The 18,888-nt window shown below is 46.2% G+C and overlaps 1 protein-coding gene across 1 annotated transcript in view; it reads left to right on the forward strand.

The window, feature by feature from the left end:
- The window catches only part of LOC121684053 (spectrin beta chain, non-erythrocytic 4-like), a 93,798-nt gene that overhangs the window by 61,003 nt on the left and 13,907 nt on the right, over positions 1 to 18,888 (forward strand). Inside the window, 9 exon segments of the mRNA XM_042063983.1 lie at positions 3,225 to 3,488; positions 8,079 to 8,303; positions 8,838 to 8,927; positions 9,424 to 9,702; positions 10,722 to 10,852; positions 11,950 to 12,154; positions 12,904 to 13,149; positions 14,500 to 14,634; positions 18,000 to 18,244. Of these exon segments, the coding sequence (XP_041919917.1) occupies positions 3,225 to 3,488; positions 8,079 to 8,303; positions 8,838 to 8,927; positions 9,424 to 9,702; positions 10,722 to 10,852; positions 11,950 to 12,154; positions 12,904 to 13,149; positions 14,500 to 14,634; positions 18,000 to 18,244 (1,820 nt within the window).

An 18,888-nucleotide genomic window follows, 5' to 3' on the forward strand; every position in this document is an offset into this window, starting at 1 on the left:
TGAATCTCCACAGCTTGAAACGCGCAAATGAGACTTATTCATTGGACATCAAAGGAGCAAAAGATATACTGTTTTTAGTAACGTTAGCTGTGTGCTTCATCTGGGAGTGAACCCCATCTGATGGAAAAGCCCACAGAGTGCATTTCCAGGTGGGAGTGATGAATGCTATTTGAGAGTGAGGGGTGAGGATGCTATAAGGACTCTGCTCTGGAAAGCATTCTTCAAAGATGCCTCCTAGGAGGAACTGGGATGAGTAGAACATAGATGGATAGAATATTGAATTTCCCCTGGGGATCAATAAAGTATCTATCTATTTATCTAGAATAACAAAAGACACTCGTATCCAACGCCGCTCATTTGGCAAATGTCTTAATTAGCAGAAAATAGTGTTGGATTTTAGCAACATCCCTTCATTCCCCTAAGAGAGAGAGAGAGAGAGAGAGAGAGAGAGAGAGAGAGAGAGAGAGAGAGAGATGTATAGATCACTTCACTCGATTTCATGTCCATAGGCTTGGAACAGGGAGCCCCTAAACGCGCATCCAGAGCCGAAATCCAACCCAACCCCCCTCACCAGCCTAGAGACAGGGAGCGTTACAATGGACCAGGGAGCCACGAAAGGGTGGATTGGGTGTGTGGGTGTGTGAGTGGGTGTGTGGGTGTGGGTGTGTGTGTGGGTGTGTGTGTGTGTGTGTGAGTGGATGTGTGTGGGTGTGGGTGTGTGTGTGTGTGAGTGGATGTGTGTGGGTGGATGGTTGAGAAGGGTTCTGTGCGCGATGATGTGTGATGATGTGAGGGGGGGATGTCTGTGTGTGTGTGTGTGTGTGTGTGTGTGTGTGTGTGTGTGTGTGTGTGTGTGTGTGTGTGTTGTGGGGGTGCAACTTCCATGGTCTTCAACGTGGTTGATTCAGATGGGCAGAAGGGGTGTGTGTGTGTGTGTGTGTGACGTCAAGAGTGGAGGGGAGGAGAGAAAGAGGAGAGGAGAGAGGGAGGGGGGGAGAGGAGGGGGGGGCAGATAGGGGAGAGGAGAGAGGGAGGGGGGAGAGGAGGGGTGGGGGGCAGGGGGAGAGGAGGGGTGGGGGGAAGATAGGGGAGAGGGAGGGGGGAGAGGAGGGGTGGGGGGAAGATAGGGGAGAGGAGAGAGGGAGGGAGGAGAGGAGGGGTGGGGGGCAGATGGAGCTCTGGGTGTGTTTGTGTGGCTATGAATATAAAATGGGCTGATAATGCGTTTGACGACCTCGGCTGCTGGGGACAAGTGTGCAGTCACCTAGAGAGAGAGAGGGGGAGAGAACGAGACAGAGAGGGAGAGAGAGACAGGTGGAGAGAGGAGGATGAAGGGATAGGGTGAATGAAATGGAGAGATGCAAGCATGAATGAAAGACCTTCTGTTCTCCTTTGAGCACTCCTGTTCTTTCATTTATGTTTTGTGAATGTATGATAATGATATAACTTATAATTGTAATATCATCCATGTTTTTTGGGGGGGAGGGGATTTCAAAGATTCTTTATACATGTGATAAGGTGTGACTGACTTGATATAAAACCATGCATGGTGTACATCCAACACACCCTAATGGTCTTTATAGCATTCTTTCACAGTGTTCTGTATTCCATACTAATTAAGCAATCAGAGTAATAGATTGAGAGTATGAGCTTACAGACGGAGCGTCCAGAACACAAGCTCTGGCGTATCTGGTACGGCTGTCTTGCCAACACACATCCAACACCCGTGCATGGCACACATCCAACACAGACTAACATAAAACCACATCCAACACAGACTAATATAAAACCACATCCAACACAGACTAACATAAAACCATGCATGATACACATTCAACACAGACTACTATAAAATCATGCATGATACACATCCATCACAGACTACTATAAAATCATGCATGATACACATCCATCACAGACTACTATAAAATCATGCATAATACACATCCATCACAGGCTAATGGTCTTTAGCATTCTTTTGCAGTATTCTGTATTCCATGTTCTTTAGAACTGCGATCAGTGTAATAGATTGCAAGTATGAGCTGGGAGATGTTGCATCTGAGAACATGTGGCTGGAGTATCTGGGAGGGCTGTCTTGCCTGACCAGGGCGGGTTGAGACGCTAGATGAGGACCGCTGATTCCAGGCGAGGGCTTTTTATAGCTGCTCTCTCCTCCCACTCAGCCTTCCTCTGATTGACCTCCATAGGATAGAGGGCATCAGCTGGGGGCGATGCTGCATTGTGTTCAGACTAACATACACACACACACACACACACACAGACACACACACACACAGACTCACACACGCAGCCGCACACACACACACACACACACACACACACACACACACACACACACACACACCATATAGACATGCAGTGTAGATTTGCAAACAACACACACACACACACACACACACACACACACACACACACACACACACACACACACACACACACACACACACACATACAACACAAACACATACTATTGCTAACACATGCATACATTACAATCACATCTCATTGCTAACACATGCATAGATTACATGTGCAACACATTGTAGCAATTGGAGCAGCCAAAAATGTAGACACACATGCACACAATTGCAAAACCGCTGAATCCTTGTCTTTTTTATTGTGTCAACTCTCTCTCTCTTCTTTAGAGAGATATTGAAACACCCCTCATATCACTGTGGTCAAGACACCTCTTTCTGTCCTCTGACCTCTGTCCTTTCTCTTCTCTGTACCAGTATAAGTATATATATTCTTTTGATCCCGTGAGGGAAATTTGGTCTCTGCATTTATCCCAATCTGTGAATTAGTGAAACACACTCAGCACACAGTGAACACACAGTGAGGTGAAGCACACACTAATCCCGGCGCAGTGAGCTGCCTGCAACAACAGCGGCGCTCGGGGAGCAGTGAGGGGTTTGGTGCCTTGCTCAAGGGCACTTCAGCCGTTCCTACTGGTCGGGGTTCAAACCGGCAACCCTCCGGTTACAGGTCCGAAGCGCTAACCAGTGGGCCACGGCTGCCCCCATAGGCCACGGCTGCCCCCTCTTTTTTATTTTGCTTGTGCAGATGCTGTTTTATGTATGCCAGTGCCTGAAGGCATGTTTTGTCCGAAGCGCTAACCCCAACCATCTCCACTGTCTTAACACAAGAAATCTGTTTCTCTCTCTCTCCCCCCCCCCCCCCCCCCCCCCGCTGCTCCGCTGCAGGAGGGCCAGCATCTGATGGAGGAGAAGCCAGAGCTGCGTGACGCGGTGGCCCAGAAGCTGGGCGAGATCCGCGAGTGCTGGCAGGACCTGGAGAGCACCACGCAGGCCAAGGCGCGGCAGCTCTTCGAGGCCAACCGGGCCGACCTGCTGGTCCAGAGCTACTCCAGCCTGGACCAGCGCCTGGGGCAGCTGGAGAACCAGCTGGCCCACCAGGATTACGGGCAGGACCTCACCACTGTCAACAAGCACCTCAAGAAACTGCAGGTACGCCACAGCTGCCCCCCGCCGTGTCCTCCAAGGGATGTCTGAAGCTGATGATCCTCAAGGCGACGTTTTGAGCGATGTTGGTGGGCAATGTTCCTGAGTACTGTTGTCCTGGCACATTCCCATTGATACTGGGCACCAATTTTTTTTATTTTTTTTATTTCAGGAGTGCTTTTTAATCACCAATAGGCAAATTGTCTTGATCATCCAGTCAGATCGCATGGAACCGTTTATGTGGTTGCCCAGCAACATTGCTCAAAAAGTCGCCCCGTGTATCACCTTAACACATGAATAAGGTTTTAGAAATCCGTGGCACTCAAAATGGTAATGCACTTAAAATCTTTATTTTTATTATATAGAGATTATTTATAATCTCTATATATGGCTATTCGGGTATAGGTATAGTGACAAATTAAACCTCTCAGCCATAGAGGCCTTCTTCAGGGCAAGTTACAGGGCAAGTAAGCAAAGTCTTAAAACAGGCCTAAAAGGAGTACCAGTACTGCAGGCTTGAATCATGCTCTCAGCTTCAATGGTACATAATACTATTAATACTTCATAAATTATTTGGAACAGTATGTTTAAATTGTTCATCATGAATTATTCAAAATATACAATAGTTCATGCTATTTGAAGATGTACATGTGGTTGGGGTTAGGTTAGGCTGAGGGGTAAGGTCAGTAATGTATATTTTATTAAAACACACAAAAGCTCAGCTTAATTGATGAGTATAGTGTATTAGTGCATACTTGCAGGCTTTTGTTCAACAGTAAATAGGATAAGAGAACATCATTCATCTTTTTGTTTTGTTATGTTCTGTAGTTTGTACCATGGCACTGTTAGCATGTTCTGAAGTTTGTACCATGGCACTCAGTGCTGTCCCTTTTATCTCTGGTGTCTGTTCTCGTGTTCTAACCATTATGTATTTTTCACCAACACTCTGATCCAAACAGTTCTGTGCCTTTGCGGCATAAACTGGAGCAAGTCGAGGTTAGGCCAATCTAGCATGTAGTGTGTTATCTCTCATTCAGTTCATTCTTTTAGTATGTCAAGGACTTTTTAATGTCAAAAGGAGACCCAACGTTTTTATCAGCCATTTGAATCATATTGCTTAGAGAAGGCATATAGCCCATCTGCATCAGGCATCCAACTGCATAATACATGCTACTGGTCAACATTTACAGTAAGCTATACTATTAAATACACAAGATGCTGAATATAATATTGCTTCTGTAGGCTGCCGTACCTAAGGCAATTGATTTATATAGCTTATATTATATGTTGTGTCATGTCTGTTGTATATTCTGCAAACATGGCAGAGGTATTATTTTACAATAAGGTCAGCTGAGAGGTTGAATGGAGCCGTAACCTTAACAAGCAGATTGACCTTCGACCTTTATAACTCTCCTCTTCGACAGCATGTTGGCGTTGAGCATTGAGCTGCTTTGAGCTGCTTTAGGGGCAAGTGCTTTGAGCTCTGGGCCTGTGCCACTGCCTCCACACCATCACCTCCACCTCCTCCACCATCACCACCAGGGGTACAGTAGCATCTCAGTTTGTTTTGAGTTCTGCTTCTTCAGCTTCTCACCTTTCTTTCTTTCTTTCTTTCTTTCTTTCTTTCTTTCTTTCTTTCTTTCCTTCACTTTCACACTCACTTTCTGACATTTACCGGTACATGCTTTCTAAGTACCCTTATTTCATTCTTTCTTTCCTTCTTTCTTTCTGTTGTTTATTTTGCTTTGGCGTTCATATCTTCTAATGACTTGATTTGGATTCATTTGTAGCACTTGTTGTTTTTTTCTTCTTCTGATTTTGGTTTCCTGCTCTCCTTTCCATACTTTTACTTTCCTTACTGCTGATCCCCCTCTTCATACCTCACCTTGTGGTTCCTGTACTGTTCATGTGTGTGTGTGTGTGTGTGTGTGTGTGTGTGTGTGTGTGTGTGTGTGTGTGTATCAGAGCTAGTGAGCGGAGCTGAGTGGTGTCAATATCCCTCCTCCCGCTCTGCTCTGCTCACTAGCTCTGGTATGTATATACTGTATCTGTGTGCGCGTGTGTGTGTGTGTGTGCGCATGTGTGTGTGTGTGTGTGCGCGTGTGTGTTGGACAGAGGTGCTGTCCCTCATCCTCTCTCTCTCTCTTCAGGTTTGTGAGTGCCATTCATTCCTAGGGCCCATTTGTCATTCAGTGTTTGCATTCGCCCTCTTCCTCATCCAGACTCTAGATCCCATTCTGCCCTCTTCCTCATCCAGACTCTAGATCCCATTCTGCCTTGATCCTTATCCAGACTCTAGATCCCATTCTGCCTTGTTCCTCATCCAGACTCTAGATCCCATTCTGCCTTGTTCCTCATCCAGACTCTAGATCCCATTCTGCCTTGTTCCTTATCCAGACTCTAGATCCCATTCTGCCTTGTTCCTTATCCAGACTCTAGATCCCATTCTGCCTTGTTCCTTATCCAGACTCTAGATCCCATTCTGCCTTGGCGGCGGCCGTGGTATGAACGTGAAGTGGCTGCACACCTGTCCTATTCACACCTGTGTTCCACTGGTGCCGTGTCTGTCTCTCAGTCAACGCCACTCGTGTGAGAGGATTATAACCCATAATAATCTCACCCAGGATCCTGCCAGCTCCGCCACTCGTGTGAGAGGATTATAACCCATAATAATCTCACCCAGGATCCTGCCAGCTCTGCCGCCACTGCTGCCGCTGGTGTTAGGGTCTCGTGAGACACAGTAATCCTGGGACATTTTCAGAGACTCTCCTCCACAGCCCAAACCCCTGAGTGGCTGTTTCATAACGCCTCGTCCAGTTCTCGGGTTGCAGTCGGTCTTCGTGCCGCTGCTTTTAATGACAGAACGATTTGACCATCTTATGGGTGCTTAGATCCTTTTTGATCAAGGCCATTTTAACCCCATTAAATAATTACTCATATACGTTTGTTTACATTTGTAAACACCATGTAAACATGCTGTCCTTTGGCAGATGCATTTATCCAAAGTGACACAAACATAATGTATGCACTATCCTAAGATGCATATGTTTATGCGTATATGACATGTAATATGTAAATATCCCTGAGGAGTGTCTGTGAGAAGTGAAGGACTGCTGTGTTGTGTAGTGTGTGGAGATGTAATGATATTGATGTGGGGACTGTTTGACGCACCACTCCCTCATGTGTCTGACGCACCAAACCAGCCCTGGGTGCGATGTGTGATGAATTACTGCCAGAGGTGGCACCCTGTACATTACTTTTGCTTCATTCATCTAAGTTTGAAGAGTGTAATACCAAACACTGATTTGATAGGGTTTTGACATCTGGGTCACTGAATTATTATTTGACACAATTCTGTGCCCACTCCACTTCACCCCATCTTACCTCCACCTCCCAGATGGAGTTCCTATCAGATCAGATATGTGAGTGTTCCTGTACACAAGTTGTTGAAGATCAACTTGAAATGACTGATCAAACTCAAGTGCGTTTGTATAACTTGTTACTATTGTTGTCTGACATTCAGCTGATATGAAGCAACTAATGATCTGCATTATCAACTGAATCACTTTGTGCAAAGTGTAACCCTCTCACTCTCTTTTTAAATCCTCTCTCTATCTAGTCTCTCTTTTTAAATCCTCTCTCTATCTAGTCTCTCTTTTTAAATCCTCTCTCGGTCTTCTTCTTCTCTCTCTCTCTCTTTTAAATCCTCTCTCTATCTTCTCTCTCTTTTTAAATCCTCTCTCGGTCTTCTTCTTCTCTCTCTCTCTCTTTTAAATCCTCTCTCTATCTTCTCTCTCTTTTTTAAATCCTCTCTCTATCTTCTCTCTCTCTTTTTAAATCCTCTCTCTATCTTCTCTCTCTCTTTTTAAATCCTCTGTCTGTCTCCCTCTCTCTCTCTCTCTTTCTTTCCTGTCCTGCGTGTGTTCTTCTCCGCAGGCCTTGTGTGTTTATGATCAGAAATCTAATGCCTCCTTTTCTCCACCTCTCTGACTCTGTGTGTACACGTTCATCTGCCATCTCTGTATCCCTCCCTCTTGTTCCTTCCATTTCAACACGTTTGTTTTCCCCTAATTGTCTCCGATGTCCTTTCCTGGTCTCGTTGCCATCCACTTATTCTCTCCATCCTTCTCTCCTTCTCCTCCTCCTCCCTCCTATTCTCTATCCCCTGTTCCATTTCTCCCACTTCCCCATCTCTCTCCATCATCTGTATTTGGTGGTGGTGGTGTGTGTGTGTGTTGTCTGTGTGTGTGTGTGTGTTGTCTGTGTGTGTGTGTGTGTGTGTGTGTGTGTGTGTGTGTGTGGCGATGTTCGGCCTGCCGGCATTGTTTGTGTGTGTATGTATGTGTGTGTCGTCCTTATGTGTGTATGTGTTTGTGTGTTTGTGTATGATTGTGTGTGTGTGTGTGTGTGTGTGTGTGTGTGTGTGTGTGTGTGTGTGTATGAATGTGTGGTTATGTGTGTGTGTGTGTGTGTGTGTGTGTGTGTGTGTGTGTGTGTGTGTGTATGAATGTGTGGTTATGCGTGTGTGTGTGTATGGTTGTGTGTGTGTGTGTGTATGTGTGTGTGTGTGTGTGTGTGTGTGTGTGTGGCGCCCAGACAATGGAGACGCAGATGGAGGAGTGGTACCAGGAGGTGGGGGAGCTGCAGCAGGAGGCGGCGTCCCTCCCCCAGCAGGGCCAGATCATGGAGGACGTCAGCGAGCGGCAGGTAGTCGTGGAGTCGCGCATCGTCCGCCTCATCGAGCCGCTGAAGGAGCGCCGGCGCATCCTGCTCGCCTCCAAGGAGGTGCACCAAGTGGGACGCGACCTGGAGGACGAAATCGTGAGTGTGACCTCTGAACTCACAGAATGACCTTTGACCCTGGAGTGGTGACAGATTTAATCCATATAAATGGTAGAGCATATTGACGTGTGGGCTGAGGTTCTCGGTCATGATTGGTGTTGTCGTCTCTGTGTCATCTGTCTTTGTTAGTGCTACATGTCCCCTTTACCATGTGTAAGTCAATGCAGTGCTAGTGACACAGACATGGTTCATTCATTTGTTTTTTTAATGGTTTTAGTAATGAAAATGAAAATTATGATGAATTAATTGTACTCTATAAAATTCTAGCTTCATGTACTGAAACATACATGTTACAAATCACTTGATGTTTAATTGTATTCATGTTGACATAAGGATTCAGTTTATATCACTTAATATCAAAGCCCTCAGATAGACCCCAGAATATAAATGAGTGCCGTGAAGGATTAAATTATATTTAATTAATGTGACCTGTCTGACCCACATAAGCCCTTACATCTCCTCTGAGAGTGCCACAGTGTGTCTGGGTCTGAGGCATCTCATTGTGTTTGGCAGCTATGGGTGCAAGAGCGCCTCCCTCTGGCCACATCGCAGGAGCACGGCAACACCCTACAGGAGGTGCAGCAGCTCATGAAGAAGAACCAGGTGAGCTGAGTCACTCAGGAACACTCCGGAATGTTCTTTTGGAACATATGAGCTCATTTGAAGTGTTCTTGAATTGCCCGGCCTTGTCTTGTGTTGGTCAGGTATTTGTGTAGCATACACTGTAGAAAAGATTAGCCTACTCAACAGAACCCAGTCAACTCATCTTGTTGCTGTGACTAGTGTTGAGTTTATATGTAATGAAATGAACACACCATGCTGACATAACACTGACATAACTCTCTATTGTAATCTCTTCTCCAAAACTCTTAGTACCCCCACCCCATACCCACACACCCAGTTAGAAGCTCTAGCGAAGGCTTTTATGTATTTGTACTGTATATCCCTCAGCTTTATCTTTTCTCTTTTCTATAGGCAATAACATACAAATGTTCTATACATGTATAGATGGATAGATAGATAGATAGATAAGACAGACAGACAGAATATGGGGAAACAGGATATATATTTTCTTCTCGTAACCTGTGCCTCCCCCCAGACACTCCAGCGTGAGCTGCAGGGTCACCGCGCGCGGGTGGAGGATGTACTGGAGCGTGCGTCGCTCATCGCGTCCATCCGTAGCCCGGAGGCGGACTGCGTGCGCGGAGGCCTGGAGCAGCTGGCGGGCCTGTGGGAGGCGCTGTGGATCGAGACGGAGCAGCGGCAGCTGGCGCTCGACGGCATGTACCAGGCGCAGCAGTACTACTTCGACGTGGCAGAGGTGGAGGCCTGGCTCAGCGAGCAGGAGCTGCACATGATGAACGAGGAGAAGGGCAAGGTGAGGTGGGGTGAGGTGGGGTGAGGTGGGGTGGGGTGTAGGGTATTAGTAGTGTAGTGGTTAAGGAGCTGGGCTAGCGTGCAGTAGCCTGAAAATTGTCGGTTCAATTCCCGGCTTCCACCGTTGTGCCCTTGAGCAAGGCACTTAACCCCAAGTTGCTCCGGGGACAATGTGATCCCTTGTAATATAGCTGACATATGTAAGTCACTTTTGTCAAGAAGTGTCTTCTAAATGTAATGTATAAGTGTATATACTCTTTTGATCCCGTGCAGGAAATTTGGTCTCTGCATTTTATCCCAATCCGTGAACTAGTGAAACACACTCAGCACACAGTGAACACACAGTGAGGTGAAGCACACACTAATCCCGGCACAGTGAGCTGCCTGCATCAACAGCGGCGCTCGGGGAGCAGTGAGGGGTTAGGTGCCTTGCTCAAGGGCACTTCAGCCGTGCCTACTGGTCGGGGTTTGAACCGGCAACTCTCCGGTTACAGGTCCGAAGCACTATCTAACCAGTAGGCCACGGCTGCGACCTGCGACCTCACCATACCATACGTAACCCCATACGGAGGCCGCAACCCACTGCCCTAACACTCCACTGCACGTATCACACAACTTAAAGACACCGCAGATGTCTTAAAAGTCAAATTGAATCATTATGTTTCAAATTAGACAGTAGATGTATTTTGAGAGGTGTAAGGAAAAAAAGGGCCAGCTGAGGGGATGGAGGACATGAAGAGGTGTCCATTGAGAAGGACAGAGAGGACATGAAGAGGTGTCCATTGAGAAGGACACAGAGGACATGAAGAGGTGTCCATTGAGAAGGACAGAGAGGAGTCACAGAGGGATTACATGACCTCTCTCTGCTCTCTCTCATCTCTGACCTGTGCCTCCTCTCACTCCTCTCTCTGCTCTCTCTCATCTCTGACCTGTGCCTCCTCTCACTCCTCTCTCTGCTCTGTCCACTCTCCCCTCTCTGCTCTGTCCTCTCTCTTCTCTGCATTGTTGTTGTTGTTACAGGACGAGCCGAGCACCCTGCAGCTGCTGAAGAAGCACCTGGTGTTGGAGCAGAGCATTGAGGACTACGCCGAGACCATCGGCCTGCTCTCACAGCAGTGCCGGCAGCTGCTCGAGCTCGGACACCCCGACAGGTGAGCGCCAGAATGTCCAGAGGTAGACCAAGAGGATGACCACGCCCACGGGTCCTGGGTAACAGGTTGCATGTGTAACCGAGGTCGTAATTCATCTGCCGCTCACGGCCCTCGAACCCGCCACCTCAACACACACCGGCATGGGAGTCGAACACCACTGACTAACCACTGAGCTAAATGCCCAGGCTTCCAACTCAGCGGTTAGAAGCGTTCTTAAGGTTAGGGGTGTGAGGATTTACACGCACAACTAGCATGCTAGCTCAGTTCGCCTCCGTTACACATGCAAGTCCTCTGCACACCAACAGTTGAATAGAAGCTGAAGGTCACATTGTAAATGTGGGTGATATGACTGGACATAAAAACTGATTGAGTGATCTCTTGGTTTGCCCATTGTTACCCAGTTGTTATTGCATTATTAGATAGATAGATAGATAGATAGATAGATAGATAGATAGATAGATACTTTATTGATCCCCAAGGGGAAATTCAAGATTTCAATATTTGTTATGTTATGGTAAATGAATGTCTTTGTTTGTGATTTAGCCTTGTTCTTGTTCATTGGTAAAAATAGTGATCCTTTGAAATCTACTCAGTGATGAAAAGTTTTTGCTAGTGGTGTTGAAGTCTGCAGTGCTAGCAGACACCTCTGCCCAGCATCCTGCAGATGGGAGGTGCATGTTGGCTATCACCTTCACAGAATCTGTCAACCTCACACTCTAATGTGTGTGTGGTGTCCTTTGCCAAAATAGCTTTTCTCTCACACTGCATATACTTTTGCACCATTTGTCAGCTTTTAATTTCCTTAAACTTCTGTCTCTACTTCTCTGTGTCTCTCTACTCTCATCTTATTTCCTCTCCTTCTTCCTGATCCCACTTCTCCATTCTTCCTCTGTGTTTTCCCCTCTTTCCTTTCTGGTTTCTCTCTCTCTCACTCTCTGCTCTCCATCCTCCTCTCTTTCTATTTTTCCGTCACACACACTGTCTTCCCCACCATCTCCTTCTATTTCTCTTTCACACATATACTTTCCCTCTCTCTCTCTCTCTCTCTCTCTCTCTCTCTCTCTCTCTCTCTCTCTTGTCTCTTCTCTCCCTGTCAGTGAGCAGATCAGCAAGCGTCAGTCCCAGATCGACCGTCTCTACGTGTCTCTGAAGGACCTGCTGGAGGAGCGCAAGTCACGTCTGGAGCAGCAGTACTGGCTCTACCAGCTGAGCCGCGAGGTGGACGAGCTCGAGCAGTGGATCGCCGAGAGGGAGGTGGTGGCCAGCTCCCCGGAGCTGGGACAGGACTACGAGCATGTCACGGTCAGTCCGGCCCCCACCACGCTCCCCTGTGATAGCATAGCGTGTTAGCGCTGTGTTAGCATAGCGTGCCGCACACTCAATGAGAAGGCCGGGGGCTTTACTTTGGGTGTAGGAGAATGGTGGATAGAATGAGTTAGAGGAGAAAGAGTGAGAGAGAAAAGGTCAAAGAAAAGATTGGTTTTACGTACCTATTTGGCTTCACTTTAAAGAAAGCATTCTTAGCTTCTATGCACCTTATTTTGACCAGTTGAAAATGGCATTGTACTTCTATATTAGTGGGTATTGTTACAAGATGTATTGAGGCTTTGCATTGGTCACATGTTGTGTGTTGCCATGGGACACATTGTCATATTTACTTACTTAAGTAGGTACACAGTGCTTTCAGTACACATCACATTACTAAGGACACTGATTAGAAATGAAGACCAGTCCTTTGGTCATTGACGTTCTCTTCAGTTAGGCTACTACTTATCCCTATAGAGTTGTATACTCCCTTTTCCCTGGTGAAAAGGCTCATCCCTTTGTTTAAAGGTGTGTAGCTATACTGTTAAGATCGTTGATGATTTGAAGAACATTAAGATTAGAACTGTTGTTTGTGATTTGTCAATGATAGATTTATCTACTCTTGGGACTTCTTGAAGACAAAGCCAAGGTCAAATATATCTAAATCTAAAATATGCCATGTATACCACGACCTTCTTACGGCATGTTCTCATGTCTTTGGCCATGTGTTGTCCGTTGCCCTCTAGATCCTCCAGGAGAAGTTCACAGAGTTCGCCTCTGAGACGGGCAGCATGGGCCAAGAGCGCGTGACCGCCATCAACCAGATGGTGGATGAGCTGATCGATTATGGCCACGGCGACGCGGCCACCATCGCTGAGTGGAAGGACGGTGTGAACGAGGCCTGGGCCGACTTGCTGGAGCTGATGGAGACACGTGGCCAGCTGCTCGCTGCCTCGCACCAGCTGCACAAGTTCTTCTCCGACTGCCGTGAGGTACGCTAGCGCCACCGCCGCTACCGCTAATGAGCTAGCTCTCTGAGGGTTTAGCTGGAGGAGCGGGGATAACCACTCAAAGCTGCATTCAGACAGGACCAGCGACAATAGACCATGGAATGTTAATTAGTTAAGCAACTTCAGGCGAAATATCCATAGGTGATGCAAGGCATCGCATAACAAAGTTAAACTTAAAGCGTAATTTCGGAGCATTGAAGCTTAGCTCCAGAAATGCACGTATACTTTGCTGTTTGTGGTAGTTTGGTCAAATATCAGTTAATAATATTGAGAGTAAATGCATTTCCATGGAATTATAAATTCACAAACTTTCCTCCTTGAACTGAACTCCGGTGCATTTGGTAATCGACTTGTACGGACTTTCCTTACAAGATGGAGGCGACCATAAGGTACAGACTTGTAAAACAGTCTTTTTAATAAACTCCTGGTACACTTACTAAGTTATTGATGCTTTGTTTTATGTATAGCGGCTCTATTCATAATACTGCAGAAGTATGGTGCTATTTTGAGCATGATAAGTGGTTAAAAAATATTCATTTTGGATACGTTTGGCAGCCTGCCCCAAGCACTTCCATTGTTAGCCTTTTGGCTGGAGGCGCTGAAGCTAGTCAAACTCGGTACTCCTTCAGTCAACATAATCTAGCTCTCAAGGGTGTGTTCGACTTGTTGTCATGGTGAAATAGACCCGGAATTACGCTTTAACTTTCATTTCAACTTTTGAGGCGACTAGTGATTGGCCTCAAGTGAGTCGCCTACTGTCTGAACACAGCTTAAGTGATGTAGCTTTAGCTGTCTTGGAGACGGCCTAGATCATGCCTATATCCATCCAAAACAGTTATGGAGAAACCTGATACTTGGGACAGCATTAGCTTCACGGCAGCTAAAGCTACAGTCATACAAAACTGCTGCTACATATTAGCTTTATCTAATTGGCTACAACCTAGCTTCAGGTATACAATAACATATTACAGAATGTTCAGTTACAGGTGCTACTACCGCTAACACTGCAACTATGCTTTGACTGTAGCTGTTATACATTCTTTGCTTGCAATAACATCTCCAGCTTTTCATTCCTCTCATCCATTCCCCCACTCCTAGTAAAGTTATGTTCAGATATTAGGCTACTGTGAGTACTTCTCTGATTTGCTTGGCTTGTCATAGCATATGGCTCCTCTACAGCTAGCTAGTCTTCACTGATGCTCCTCTCCTACCTGCCTGCCTGCCTGCCTGCCCTCCCATCTAACTGAAGCTGTTGCTCGTATTCTTCTGTCTGCCCTCCATCCGTATGCTAAGCTTCTCATTACATCCTGTCACGGCGTGGTGCGTTTGCAGGTCTCGGCTCAGATCGATGATAAGAAGCGACGGTTGCCAGAAGTGCGCGCGCAGCAGGGAGACACGGCTAACACCAGCACACTGCAGAGGCTCATGCACACGTTTGAGCACGACATTCAGCTGCTCGTCAACCAGGTAACCCCGCCCAAACAGACAACCAGCCAATAGCAGCAACACAGAAGGGCAGACTTGTAAGGCAAGCTGACCAATAGTGGCCTATTGGTCAAATAAATGTTAACCAATCCTATTTCATTCCAAAAACATACTGTAGTAACCCTGGCTAAGTTTACAGAGAGTAAGTGGTAAATCTCCTAACATAAAGGACCCACGGCTTCATTCTCCCTCCAAAACAAAGTCATGGGGCTCTCCTATTAGAAGGTTTAACACGATTGGCCATGTCACCAATCTATGTCTTGCAATACCCCCCTGTACAAGTTCACCTACTGATTTACCAACACTTCTTTGAGCACAACGTTCAGCTGTTAGCCAACCAGCCAATCTCCCATCCACATTACAGGCTTATAGCAGCCTTGCCATATACACTCCAATGGTAACCTCCATCCATATAACTGGCCTATAGCAGCACAAACAGGAAGGCAAACTGACCAGTAGTAGCCTGTTTTGTAGACCTATCAGCAAATGGCTGCCAACAGAAAGATAGATAGATAGATAGATAGATAGATAGATAGATAGATAGATAGACACTTTATCTTTTAGAATATTTAAAGATATTTTAAAGATACACTAACAACCTAAATGTCCATGAGCCTAGAACACTAGAACATGTAGGATACTAGAACACTAGAACACACATTATCTGTCCTATTGTCTTTTTATATCCACTTTCCTTTTACCTTGATGTAAAACGTCATGAGCTCAAGAAAAGATATGAAGTTTCTCAGGACTCAGGAAAAGACAACTCTACTTGCACTTATGGGAAGGTGGGTGTTATAGGCTCTGTTCACTAGCGTAGTGACGAACTTCCGTTTTTGTCTTGAAGTTGGCAAACCTGTTTCCTGTTCATTGTCATCGCTGTCAACAAACACCTGAAGATGAGTGTCAGTTGTACCAAAATGTGTGATCAGACACCAAAAATCCTGCCCTCCTTATTTTGCTAACCACTGTGCACGTAGGCTGGCGTTTTTAGGAAAAAGGTGGAAGCTAAAATCGCTTTTATATCAACTTGAAGCAGAACACAGTGGCACACAGCAGTGCTCCTTAGAGCCGCCCACGGTTATAAGAAACTTAAAAGACTCAAAGACTTGAAAGCGTACATTGTACTTCTTACGTTTTGTTACAACTGAAGCACTCATCTTCAGGTGCTTGTTGACAGCGATGACAACGAACAGGGAACTGGTAGGCCAACTTCAAGACAAAAACGGAAGTTTGTCACTACGCTAATGTACAGAGCAGAAGGTGGGTGTTATTGTGAAGTTGATTGGTTGTTGTTACATGGTGCAAGGAATTGTGGGGCGTCACTATCACCGTTTCTTTCTTAAAGGATGCTTCAGTGCACCCTATGCTAAAGGATGCTTCAGTGCACCCTATGCTAAAGGTGACTTGAAAGGAAGCACTGAAGCTCCTTTCCAAAGCATGTAGAGAATCCAAACAGCTTTTTATCACTAAATATTTTTTGGTTCATTTAAAGGAAAAGTCCTGCAATTTTTCACATAGATCTCCGTTTCACAAAGTCACGAGTACTGTTACTGTACAAAAAACACGAAAACAATCGGTGTTGCCTAACGTGAGTTGCTGCAGCCAGCAGCAAGATTAGCCAGGCAGCTAGAGTGCCAACAGCAAGATAAGCCAGGCAGCTAGAGTGCTACACTCTGAGGGCATGATTTTCATGATTTCGATGACTTTCGTACAGACAGTACTCAGTGACCTCGAGAGACAGAGATCTATGTGAAAAATGACCGGAGTTCTCCTTTAATTCCAATAGGAACCTTCCTAATCAAAAAAGACTTCCTAAACACAGCCTCACACTCCGATAGTAGACAGGACTCATCCATGCTGCCATGATTGGTCAGGACAGGAGCCCCCACTTACAGACTCTAAAAAGTAACAGTCATTTGAGCATGACATTCAGCAACACATCACAGGGTCTCTGAACATCCACAGACCTAGTAGTCTATCACAGCACATGGACTATTAGGTATACTGTCCAATAGTGGCCAGCTTGTAGACCTTGTCAGCCAATAGTCGGCTGCTGTGATCCACAACGATGACTTATAGATGTCAAAGCTAATCATGGCCTTCTAGCGCTTCCCGTGTTAGCCCATAGCAAGCCCACTCTTGCTCCCATATCAGCCTGTACTCTCGACTCGTCATTAGCTAAAAGCATCTCAGTCACAGTCCCAGTCCCAAAGCAGCCTGCCTACTTACAGGCTCAGCAGCAAACGGCTGCCCACTCATGCTACCATTATCCAGTAGCCCACTCACGGTCCAATTAAGGCATACAATAGCGTCCCACTCACCGTTATCCTGGCCAGTGGCCACCCAACCATAAACACGTCAGATTATTATTATTGTTATTATTATTATTATTATTATTATTATTATTATTATTATTATTATTAGCCTACTTCAGCCCACTGACTTGCACATCAGTTGGGATGAATGTAACTAATATGACCACCTTTGCTGATGCATCAACTCCAACCAGTAGCTTTACCTTTTCACTGTCTAATAGGCCTGCATCAGTTGCTTCTCACACATCTATGAGTGCTTAGTTGTTAGAACAAACAGGTTTTGAAAAGACCTTGACAACTCTCACAGCTCTTCAAGGGGAGTTGACAGATTGGGTCCTTTTATGAGGGCAGCACTGTTGCCTGTAGATTGCTCTTTGTCTTGGCATTTCAATAGGGGATTAGCGTAGAAATGCTTTTTGTTGCAATTTCCCCACGGATCAGGTTTTCAGGGAAGAGTGAGTTAGCCAAAGAAAAGTCCAGCGAAAGCTCATTTATTTTTCATGACTTCATGCTGCGCTCCAAAAGCCCTGTGCTGCGCTTTTCACGCGAGCAACAGCCACTCTCACTGAGCTCTCCAGCGCCAGGCACAGTCCACAGGAGTCCTAAAACTGAGTCACTCTTGCTCTCTCTTTCTCATTTAGTCTCTCTCGCTTTCCTTTTTTTGATTCTCTCTCTCTTTTTATCTCTCTTGCTTTCTCATTTCTGTCCCTCTTCTTTTTGTGCCTCTTCCTTTCTTTTTTCCTTTCTTTTTATCTCCATCTCTCCCTCCATCTCTCTTCCTCCCTCTCACTCTCTCCATCTCTTCCTCCCTCTGTCCTTCTCTCTCTGCCTCCCTCCCTCTCACTCTCCATTTCTCTCTCACTCTCTCTCCTTCTCTCTTCCTCTCTCTTTCTCCCTCTCTCTCAATCTATCACTCTCTCTCTCAATTTACCCCTCTCTCTCTCTCTCTCTCTATCTCTCTCTCTCAATCTATCCCTCTCTCACTCTCACTCTCTCTCTCTATCCTTCTCTCCCTCCGTGCCCCTGCAGGTCCGGCAGCTGCAGGAGAGCTCGGCCCAGCTGCGGACGGTGTACGCGGGGGAGAAGGCGGAGGCCATTGCGCGACGGGAGCATGAGGTCATGCACGCCTGGAAGGAGCTGCTGGTCTCGTGCGAGGACTGCCGGGTGCAGATCACCACGGCGACCGACAAGCTGCGCTTCTTCAGCATGGTGCGCGATCAGCTCATGTGGATGGACAGCATCATCTGCCAGATCGGCACCGGAGAGAAGCCCAGGTAGACAACAGGCAGAGAGACCAGCAGAGAGAGAGAGAGAGAGAGAGAGAGAGAGAGAGAGAGAGAGAGAGAGGGAGGGCCCCTACTTACTCCCAGTAGACAGGGTGATTGTTGTCCCACAGCTGTGCTGTTACGGAGGTGTGTACAGTTTGTGGGCCCAAGAGTCTGTGAAAGGGTCAAACGTGAATTACAGTGTTGATTTATGTTGGTCGAGAATGAGTAACATCAACTTGACATAGTCAGTCAAGTCATAACTAAAAGTTGTTGTTAAATCACGCTATCACTGCAGAATAAATTAATCTCTATGGTATGCTAAAGAGGCAATTGAATAGCACCGAGTCCAAAGCTGTTTGGACTGTTACTGGACTTTGAGCCCAATGCAAAACCACCAAATAAGCATTTTGAGTAAATTAGTAAATATGTTTTTGTATATTCCTAGCCTTGATGAATAGCTTGGTAAAGTCAGTTTCTAGGCTTGGTTAATGCCCTGGGGCACGTTTCCCAAAACCATAGTTGCTAATTAAGTTAGCAACTTTGTTGGTTGCAATGCAGCTGCCAACCCTCACAGATTTGATTGGTGTAAGAGGGCGTGGAGCCAATCAAATGAATGAATCTCACTCTCAATGTGTGAGAGTTGGCAGCTC

Source organism: Alosa sapidissima, chromosome 15 (assembly GCF_018492685.1).
Source record: "Alosa sapidissima isolate fAloSap1 chromosome 15, fAloSap1.pri, whole genome shotgun sequence".
NCBI classification, from domain to species: Eukaryota; Metazoa; Chordata; class Actinopteri; order Clupeiformes; family Clupeidae; genus Alosa; species Alosa sapidissima.